General features: G+C 42.5%; 3 protein-coding genes across 4 annotated transcripts; 1 reads left to right on the top strand and 2 right to left on the bottom strand.

The window, feature by feature from the left end:
- Nucleotides 1-2: 2 nt before the first annotated feature.
- RB195_006714 (uncharacterized protein) lies at nt 3-1,826 on the bottom strand (the record flags this gene model as incomplete). Its single annotated transcript, XM_064179947.1, has 9 exons — nt 3-77; nt 131-247; nt 340-546; nt 603-701; nt 753-893; nt 1,213-1,331; nt 1,388-1,502; nt 1,558-1,694; nt 1,754-1,826. 9 exons carry the CDS (start codon nt 1,824-1,826, stop codon nt 3-5), a joined length of 1,083 nt encoding a protein of 360 aa, XP_064036862.1.
- A 91-nt stretch (nt 1,827-1,917) lies between these two features.
- Nucleotides 1,918-6,662, top strand: RB195_006715 (uncharacterized protein; the record flags this gene model as incomplete). Of its 2 annotated transcripts, XM_064179949.1 has the most annotated exons (11): nt 2,318-2,356; nt 2,424-2,484; nt 2,918-3,122; nt 3,185-3,276; nt 3,658-3,740; nt 3,799-3,905; nt 3,962-4,095; nt 5,400-5,526; nt 5,593-5,746; nt 6,378-6,527; nt 6,585-6,662. In XM_064179949.1, the coding sequence occupies 11 exons, from the start codon at nt 2,318-2,320 to the stop codon at nt 6,660-6,662; spliced, it is 1,230 nt and encodes a 409-aa protein (XP_064036864.1). The 2 variants fall into 2 exon arrangements, with proteins under 2 accessions (XP_064036863.1, XP_064036864.1); XM_064179948.1 differs by lacking the exons at nt 2,318-2,356; nt 2,424-2,484 and adding an exon at nt 1,918-2,032.
- Nucleotides 6,663-8,260: 1,598 nt separating this feature from the next.
- On the bottom strand, nt 8,261-8,703 carry RB195_006716 (uncharacterized protein; the record flags this gene model as incomplete). Its single annotated transcript, XM_013446392.2, has 3 exons — nt 8,261-8,326; nt 8,484-8,621; nt 8,683-8,703. 3 exons carry the CDS (start codon nt 8,701-8,703, stop codon nt 8,261-8,263), a joined length of 225 nt encoding a protein of 74 aa, XP_013301846.1.
- Between the last annotated feature and the right edge of the window lie 1,948 nt (nt 8,704-10,651).

Genomic DNA, 10,651 nt, shown 5'->3' on the forward strand with positions numbered 1-10,651 from the left:
TTTCAAAGGAAACCGCGATTCTTTAGAAGCTGATCGTATTCTTGTGTGAATTTTTCAGTTTCTGCTGGAGTGATGATCTAAAATATCTAATTTTAACGTATGTGTATATTTCAATTTATCGCTCACATACCTTTAAATTCTCTGCAACAACAAGTAAAATTCGGTGCATGTAAAGATACTGTGCATCCATTTGAACGGCTCCGTGTCTCATTTCTCGTAATTCTGTGACCACCTTTAGGAGACTTACCTAAATGACGCTGTTGATCCTGTCTCGTAGCTTAGACCATGTGGTCTTCGAAACTTGGTGTTGAATTTGTCTTTCGTTAAGTAACCACTCACATCTTTGTCACCACGTTCTAACCGTCGATAGATTAGGTCGATGCCGACGACAGTACCAGTACGTCCAATGCCAGCTGAGCAATGTACAACACATGGGGTTAAGCGGTTCACTTTACGAAGCATGCGAAATATTGCAAGTGTCGTCGAGTTGGGCACACCTCGATCCGGCCAATCGGTCCAGTGGAAATGTTCGACCGCGTGCCGAGTCTAAGAATTCTCGATAGAAGTTGAATTTGCGCAGACAAATCTCAACGGAAACTCACCCCAGAGGGGTCAAGTAGTTCTATTTTCGTTAACTCGACACTTTTTTCAATCGCATCCGTTGAGATAAATTTTACCGTGAGACCGCTAGCGAGGCTCATCTAAGGAAAGTGGACGAGTTGAGTAAGAGAACGTAAGAGATGGAATAATACCGGAGTTTCTGTTGTGAGAGGCCAGTATTGCTCGCATTTCTGTTTGCCGCATTCCATTATGTTGCATAACATCACTATACTCTTACATTTCTCCTGCCAAACCATCCTCCAAAAGTCGTCCACAGTTTTGTCGTTGGGGCCCTGAAAGCCTGATTCTGACTGTGGACACTAAAATTTTTGCAATATAATATCAATTTCTCTGATCACTCTTTTTTTTCAAAATGACCAACGTTTGCATTACGTATTTGTGTGTATTTAAAGCTACTGTCAGTCCCATCCGTCATTTCCGATCACTGCTTTGTTCTTGATGGATATTGATTGCAGGCGGATGATCATAACTGCCGCCCGTACAGCCGGCAATCGATACCGACAACAGAGTATAGAGGCATATTAAGATTTTTTTTTTGGAAGAAAACGATTCCCACGACGAACAAATTCTACCCATGGAAATCTAGCAAACCTGAGTACAAATGAATTTCTTTTGTTTGTCAACTCCATTAACCCAATTAGCATGAATATAGTCATTGAAGCCTGGAGGCCATGTTAGTATAACTCGAGTCGCATCGATACAGAACACCTCTAAAAAACCACCGCTTCTTGTAGCTGAAAATGAATGCCCTCGCACACAGAATCACCTCGATAACGATTCTTTTCTGGATTAGCATCATATGCGGTTTTTGGTCTACTACCGATGGCTTGTGTAGACATTTTTAATTTCATGAATTCATCTGCCAGTTGTTGTACTCCTGTCTGTCAGTTTTTCATTAGAGGTTCAACCATCAAATCACGAGTCTATCTCGTTTACCTTCAAAGTCCTATCACAGAAACCTCTGAATGCCTCTTTAAAGGTTCCTTGATCCGCTACGCCACTTCGAGTTTGCCTCCGAGTTTGACGTCGTGTTTTCCGTTCTACCTGTGTACCATCATCCTCAACGGTGGCCACTGTAGTACTACCAACTCTATAGCGTTTCCAATGATCTTTCAGTGGAATCGACACTTACATGTCATCACTGCGGTCGCAGTGCTGGCCTTCCTCCGAAATTTTGGTGTTCTGCCTAGTTTTGACCTCTCCATCTCATCTGAAGCGTGCGATTATCGGTGAACTGTTCGAAGCAAAGGGTCACCCAAGACCCACGGACTATATTCGGCCTATTGTCGTAAGGAAATGAAGCAGACTACTAGTCCTCACAATACTAATAACGTCTTATTCGCAGGGGAACAACAAAAACAAGAAACAAACATCAACTCTGTCATTTTGCACATTGAAGCTCAGGAAAGAGGTCGCAAAATAAGTGGACCTTTTTGTCCCATACTATATTAAGGAGTGTGCTAAATATGGTTTCTTTAGAAATAATTCCTGAAATATTATGTTATCGTTTCCCTGCTTTGCCGATTTGAAGAATTGCTTTGAATCTGGAAGTAGCAGTTGTTTAAAAAAAGTCGGGAAATAAAAACATATAGGAGAAAGTAGTAGCAAAAGAGTAAGCTATGAAGGGAGTTAACAAATCGGAACTCTAAGAGATCGTAGTAATCATTGATGTTGTAAAAATGTCGTCTGAGCATGCATGCGAAAAAAATCTTGTAAAGCCCTTCGTTCTTCAACGGTCGATAGATTTTTATGTGATTTTTCCGAGAAAATTAAGATGAAAATTGACTTGATGCATCTGTCAGGCACTGCAACTGACTGTAGAACCTGCGTTCAGTCACCAATGCTATTCTGAATTGGAACGTAGTGAGTTAGTGCATAGCAGAAGGGTTGTTCGAGTTTGAACAATTCTTACAATCTTTTTTCAAAGTTTTATTTCATATTTGTGGTGTAGCCCACACCTGCCCTCGAGAAGAGGTGTAGGTTAGAGGTTCCGATCCCTGCGCGATCGATCGGAAGTTCGAGCCCGCCCTAGTGCTCACCAAGCCTTTCATCCTTCCGGGGTCGATAAATTGGTACCATACTTGTCTGCGAAGATAAAAACACTGACTTAACACATCGACTAGCCACCGCAAGTCATTGTATCCCAAGCGGATTGATTAACGCCAGGAACTTTATCCTTTATCCTTTGATTTCCTCTTGAAATTCGCGTTTGATTTCCTTCCGTTACGCCTAATGCACCAGCAGAATCAGTGATTGCTAAGTACATTTTAACTTGAAATAAACTTCTTCTTCACAGGATCTGTGGTGGAAACGGCTGAATTTGGTTTGAACGGGAAATCGTTCGATAAACGTGGTGAGAATCTGCTAAAGGAGTGGATTGGTCGAGTTGGTGACGGTCGTGTTGTATTCGGTATTGGAAATGGTAAAGCATCGTTCGAAACTCAGACGGCGGTCGCCTCGATGATACGTTCAGGGAAATTCGAAGCTTATGTGAAATTTTGGTGAGACATTAATTGACACTTATTGAACGATAGAGTGTATATAGCCGAAAGGGAATTTTTAGCACTGTTCCGGAGAACGGTGCCTCGAAGTACAGTATCACTCCACTTGCCGAACAGGATCTGCCGAATATGCCACCGACTCAGCGTAGTGCAGGTACTTTATGTTTATCTATTTATTTATTTATTTGAAAACACCCGTAGGTGTGCCATAAAACGAAAAGAAGAAAAGAGCTAACCAGAATTTCATCTGTTTTCACACAGCAAAGTTGGCTCTTTTTAGCGTATTGTGTGGTGGGTTCACAGCTCCTTCCCTTGCTACAGAAGGTGAGAAATCCTCGAGCGAGATCCTTTTCCTAAACCCAGAACTCTACAGGAGAACAACGATTACCGGGGTTTGGGTGACCAAACCTAACCCAGAACGGACGAGTCCCCCATGGCGAATGGGTTGGAGATCCTCAAGTGCAATGGCTCATTAACTTCATATGCAGTTTCTCTTGTAATCCTTCACCTTTTTATGAATTATTCTTGATTTCAGTATCGATCGGTCGTCGACTTATTGATCCAATGGCAGAATACGTCAAAATTGAGCCGAAACACCTAGGAATGGGAATGTATCAGGTACAACCCCGGTTAGAAAATTCTCTAGCTGAAGTTTTCTGGCTTTAATTCATTCCAGCACTCAGTAAATGAAAAGAAGTTGTCGGAAGCACTTGCTTTGGTGGTGAGGGAATGCGTATCTATGAGAGGCGTTGACGTGAACGTTGCATCTGTCCAGCTGTTGGAGTAAGTCCTTTTCTCTTCTGTCTTTTGAATGGCGTTCCCAACTCGAAGGTTTTCAGGAAAGTTTGCGGTTTGAATAAGAAGACCGCTGCGGGTTTGGTTGCTTTAAGGGAACAGCTGGGAAGAATACATTCACGAGAAGAAATCAAGAGTGTGAAAGGGTTAGGAGCAAAAGCGTACGAGCAATGTGCTGGTAGGTCTTTAGCTTCCGCATCGAATTCCCGTTCTCCGTTTAAAAATTGTATTTTTTAAACTAACTATTTTTTTCTTCCTTGACAATGTCCGTAGATGGAAGGATCTATGCCCTAAAGGGATCTGCTCATGGATAATGTTTGAAGAATACCGGTTACAATTACGAAGTTCGCATGCAAAATAGGACTGAAACAGCGATTAAAGGCACCGTATCCGAAACGACCGACGTGCTACGGAAATCTCAGGGAAAACGTGAAGTTCGGTTGTAGATCATGGTAATCAGGGTGGCCCCGATCAATTCTCGTAGTCGTCTTGAAAAACGGCGTTGGAATGGCCTTGATTCCTACGAGGAATGTTAGAAGGCTCACGTTTGTACACGTTCCTGTCCCCTCAAGACCCTATTCTTTGGTTTTACTTGAATAGGCTGGTAAAGAGACCTCGTTAATCTTCGACGGCTCGCTCGTGGACGCGGCGCGTGCGCAAGGGTGGCGCGTTGCAACTGATTTTGTAGGAAAGAACGCCGTCTTCCACGCCTTTTTTATTCGAAAATTAGTGGAAGTTGAGCGGAGCTACGCTCGTTCCAGTAGTCTACAACCCGAACTCTTCGTTTTTCTTGGGGTTTCCGTACCACGTCATCTTCGTGATAGGCTGCCTTCAATTTTGCTAATACAGATGTCAATACTTTGTAGCGTTTTGCTGCTGAAAGGTGCGTACGACGTATGGTGCGATCCCGGATCTATCTCAAGCAGAGAAACCGGGATGCATGTCATTTGGTAAAGTCAGTAAAATAGACGTGGTCCCACTGGAGGCTTACCAGTCATCCTGTCCTATACATGCGTCGCCATCTGCAAACTGCTCTTCTCTGAAATGCATCTACTCGTTTTTGTTCTTCATTTCACACTCTACGTTCTGAGTTCTGCATCTGTTAGGATTCGGGACGAATTTTCAAGAACGGCAGCGAGAACGTGAGGAAGAACCACGTAAAACAGATCAGTGGGGAAACTATTCCTCAAACAACTCTTCTCAGGCGAGCGATGAAATCCGTCCAGCATGATTCCATTTTATCGCTCATGCTGATGCAGAGAATTGTCTCATCGGTTGAAATGAAACCTCTAGATGCTCATGAGAGCTGTAACTTCTGGATTTACAGGAACTTTTAGCTTTCAACTTTTAGCGGGGACTTGCGGGACTTACATCCTGAACCCATCGGAGATTTTCTGTACGCTGTTCTTAACAAGTAGCTAAATAAGACCCACACTCCACAACACCTAATCTCACATCAGCCAATATATGCGTGATTTACAGGTTTTCTCACTGTAACCAACGGTAGTGAAGACGGTTTGGATGCTCCAAAAAAGAAAAAGAAGAAACTGGTCAGTGAGCCTCTGGATCGAACAATAATACATCCATCCCAGTATGGAATAGCGAGAAGGTAAGGACGGAGCGGACAGCCATTCCCCAGCAAGTTTTGCTCAGTGCTCAGCGTTCGTCTATTTAGCCTTCTCTCACGTGTCGGCCTCACACCTTCTGATCTACCTTGTCAATTTCTGCCCAACAAACTGCAAACACTTACAAATTTGACGCCTGAGGAAGAGGCTGTCCGTGATCTCTTTTGTACAGAAATTAAAACACTACCTCCTCCTGATCTCATGGTGAGTAATGTCTATTTTTGTTGTTTATTAAATGACGTTTTCATTGAACTAAACTTCTATCAGATTATTTTTATTATTTAATTATGCTAGTTATATTACTAGATTATTTACTAATATTTAATCATGTTAGTTATTACTTTATTGAATTAATTTTCAATAAATGAATTCAATACTTTTTTAAGATGGCGTTCAACATCATCCTTGAATTAGTGGTGAGGTTATGTGAAGCAGTTAAAAATGAATGTAAAACTCGCCGGACGCGTTCAGCTGGGCGAGCGCAACGCATCTGCCGCAACACACGCTTCCTCTTCTCTCTGGTTTCTCCTAATCGAAGGTGTATGTGTATCGAGCACGCAGAGCAGCGAATATATGTGATTTTCAGGATAATTTTCCAAAAAAATATAAGTGGTGGTTTTTTCTTCAAAATTATAAAAGTCCGTTCCACTTTAATTCCATTCTTAATTGTTTCCTCACAATGATTCTTATAACAAATTCACCTTTAATTTTGATGTTTTGTTAGTTTTTTTATTGATTTTAATTTGACTGAATTGATTTGAATTTATTAATTTACATGAACCCTCTCTTGTCACTGTAAGCCGAATCTTGGACAGTGAGAACAATATTCTTGCAGGTAGATATTCGCAAAATAGGTTCACTTAAAGTTGGAGAAAAAGTGATTGGCCGAGTTTCCAACCAGGTGGACTTCGGGCTATTCGTGGATATCGGCGCTGAGAAGAGCGCGCTCGCTCATCGCAGTACCCTTCGCCAGCCCTATCCAGAAGTGAGTTTTCCTCACCAGTTGTCCGTTACCTTTCCAATGGCAGCAGTGGTATTTAAGGTTGGAGCAAGTCTTATGTTCGTTATTACGAACGTTGACGTACAGAAAGGAAGGATTGGCGTAAGACCGCTTGAGTAAGGAAGACTGGGATGTGCTGGCTACTTCTCCGAATGTGATCTCCAAGTGTTGTTTCTATCGAAATCAGACTTTTTTTCTGACAACCCCTGTTTGAGCTTATTATTGCTTTTCTCACATCCACAAAGAGATTAATAATGAATGGACATTGGCGGGGAATTCGATTGTTGTGACATGGGAATGTTTTAGCATTTTTAGCCTACTGTATCTTATAATGAGGAAATCTTTTTGTATCTGGCTGAATTCGAGGTTTTAAATGTACAGAGCGCTTTGTTGTCATGTAATATTTATCGGTGCTAATCTTTCACTCAGGATCTTTGGATTCTTGATTGTCATATGATGATATGGTCGTGATATACGGACAGAATCATTTCACCAAACCATTATTTGGATTAGTCACTAGGAGTAGTCCATTCCTTCTACAGCTTTATAAATTTCACACCTTTTTACATTTGGGAATAATTCTTGCCTTCCTTCACTTGTAATACATACTTGGGTACTATGCACTGCTGTCTATGTACTGCTACTTTGCAATAAAAATTGTTAACGTACAACAAAGGTTGCTAACGTCCTGAATGTCCTGAACACTACCTATCAGTGGAAAGGATTCAAGACTGACTTTAAAGGCAGCGTGTCGCGAAACTGACGTGGTACAAGAACCGCAGAGAGAACGTAGAGTTCGGTTCATGGATTACGGAATTCTCATTTCCGGTTATTCGCCTTGAAAAGGAGCGTGGGAACGGCGTTTCTTCCTACGAGATACGCTAGAGCGCGCTTTTTTTGTACACGATTCGTTCCCATCAGCAGCATATTTAGGCTGGTGAGAAGACCTCGTTGATCCTCGTCCGCTTCCACTTGGATGCGGCTAAGAATGTCATCTTCCACGACCTTTTCTGCGACGATTAGAGGAAAATGAGTGGAGCCACGCTCGTTTCCGTGATCAACAACCCGAACTCTACTTTCCCCGGGAGTTTCCGTATCACGTCATTTTCGTGTTACGCTGTCTGCCTTTAAATCAATTCTGGTTGCTTGTGCTCCGCTTCGATTTCGCTGTTCTGCCCGGCACTCAACCCGCCACTGATATGGTTGGCTCACGTCGTAGAAGCTTGATGCGTTTTTGTTTACCTCTTAAGGATGGTTTCGCGAAAAATATGAACCTTCGGATAAATCAGTCTACAATTGCGACTATCCCAAAAGGAACTTATTTTTCTCGAAAACCCTATTTTTTTGTATGATTTCCCGAACACTTTTCTAACCTTTTTTTTCTGTTATTCGAATGCCCAGAATCCAGCGCAACTGAAATCGCAGAATTGGATGCTTGCCAATCCAGTGGTCCGGGAATTATCCATTTCCCAGATTCCAACTTTCGAAAAGTTTAATTCCATACAGTTTTCAAACTAACGCTATGTTTATTTGTATCCAGTAATTGCTAAATGAAACTTTATTTTAAATGGATATGAAATCGTCAGTTTACGTAATAAAGTTACATAACAGTTTACATAATAATAAATGTGCATATACAACATCAAAAAGCACTGATGTGTTGAACTCGTAGTTCGCTGAGATTTTTTCTTCTCGAGAGCAACAGAGCAGATTCACGGTTAGCACCATCCGTGGTGATGGTGATGATGGTGATAACGAGGATAGCAGTCCTCGTAGATGACCACCTACAAGGAGGAAATCGTTCAAAATCTTCCCACAACTAGTTGAATCAATGCCGAGATAAGCGCAAAATTAGATAACAGGCACGGTTAAACGCGTGACTTCCAAGAAGTAGTGGTTTTTGATCTAAAAATGAAAATAATCTCAAAAAAAAGTACCAACATTAGGTGCTCCGTATACTACAGGAGGTGGACAGTAGACAACTGGAGGTGGAGGTGCCATCATCACTGGTGGTGGTACCACTACTGGAGGAGCAACCACAGCAGGTGGAACGACCACTGGTGGAGGATAACCGGAAGGCTTAATCAAAGTAATCCTTGGGGAAAAAATCCTCAAAAATTCGAATGATGTACGAACTCACTTGGTAGGGGTTGTAGGACATCTGTGGAAAAATGCGGACGAAAGAACTGATACGAGCACAATGGGCGAAGGTTTTGAAGGAAGCAAACCTTATCAAACGCGCAGGCGCATGAATCACTAGGTAAGCAGGGGGTGTGTTGACTCAGAGTCGAACTTTGACTAACGGAATTCTGACGTCAACATCAAGACTATTTCCGACATATATTCCTCAATACATAGCCACTTACATCAGAGCTATAATTATCGATAGGAAAACTTCTAGAAGTTTCAGTAGCGGGTAATATGCACATGTGTTGCTGATTCATGTAATTGAGCAAATCAGAGCTTGCTAACGGTGAACTCTTCGGACAAGTTTTGCTTCTACAGCAAGCCATATATTAATTACGCCGTACTCATTTTACTTTTTTGTTAAAATTATCCGATATTTGCTCGAGCTTCTGGTTTATGCGATACGCTTCTGCGATATGCTTGGATATGCACTTTTTTCCTACTTCGGAACAATTATGCTGGCAATTTCTGCTACACTTTAGAGGTTTTCCTTTAGGAATTTATTTAGTTGAGCTGTTTGCCCAATACTAAGTACTCCATATTTGTCACGTACTTCATCACTTACAGCCCTTGATGGCTGCTTCTTTCCGTGCTCTTCCTCTATCTGGTGAAACGCCTCGACCTGGGTCAAGAAGATCATGTTGTGTTGCTTGTGGGATGTCATGAGAATCGTTAACTGGGAGCTTCTGACTCACGGTTCTACTATCGATACCGAGAAGTTCTGCGAGCAGGTCGACCTAGTGTCTGCAGAGTTTAGAGGGATACAAGGGAAAGTCTTCTTCTTGGATGACAACGCTCGCCCACATCTCGCGAAGTTGACTCAGATGAGGCTTAACTGAACCGACTGAACCTTTCCTAACCAGCATACAGTCCGGACATTGTCCTGTTCTGCTGCCACCTGTTCCGATTTCCATTTTCTTTTTCTTTCTTTTCTTTTCATTTTCTGCAGAAACGCCACTTCGTTGCAGTCAAAGTCATAAACAGTCAACAATCTGCAAATGAAATGTCGCAATGTTTAACAGAAATTGGCCCCCAGCCTAACATAACTATTCATCTTTTCCAACGTTCAACTATTTGTCAGGCATTGTAGCGATTTTGTTATGGCCGTCAGTAAAAACCGCAATTTTTTCCCTGCGAGATGTACACTACATGATTTATGAAACTGAAAAACAAAATGGTAAAAGAAATGAATAGAACTGCTGGTTGCTATTTCGTTCCGGGCAACCGTAACGGACATCAATAGCAATAAAGCCACAGATTTCGGAGGTCAGTTAGTAGATGAGGAGGAGTTAAAGGCATCACCCCACGAATCTGAGGTGGTACGGATTTCAGGTGGAGTATTCGTATACGGGACAGTAGATTATGGAGAGGGGGTGATCCCGTCCATTTCTTCCCAATTGTCGTAAAAAAACGGCGCGGAGGATACGGCTTCGGGCGTTCTGGCGCACTATTTTCTACAAGGAGTTCGATTGGAGGGCGCCCGCCTTGTGCATGCGCCGCATCTTCCGGGCCGTTTTTTACTACAATTAGGAAGAAATGGACGGAATCACCCCCATTTCCATAATCTACGATTCCGTATGCGAATACTCCAGCTGAAATCCGTACCACCTCAGATTCGTGGGGTGATGCCTTTAAGTGAAGAAGATGAACAGGCTTAAAGGCAGCATACCACGACTCCGACGGGTGGTAAGAGAATCCGAGGGAGAAGCTAGAGATTGGGTTGTGGATTGTGGAATCCGGCGTGGTTCTGCGTATCTCTCCCTAATTGTGGTTCAAAAAACGGCGTGGAAGGTGTGGTTTTTTACGACAATTTCAGTTGCAACGCGTCAACCTTGGGCACGCGCCGCATCCAAGTGAGAGCGGTCGAAGATCAGTGATATCTTCTCACCAGCCTAGTCAAGTGTGACAAATGAATAGGATGC

This window comes from Necator americanus, chromosome I (genome assembly GCF_031761385.1).
Source record: "Necator americanus strain Aroian chromosome I, whole genome shotgun sequence".
Lineage (NCBI taxonomy): Eukaryota > Metazoa > Nematoda > Chromadorea > Rhabditida > Ancylostomatidae > Necator > Necator americanus.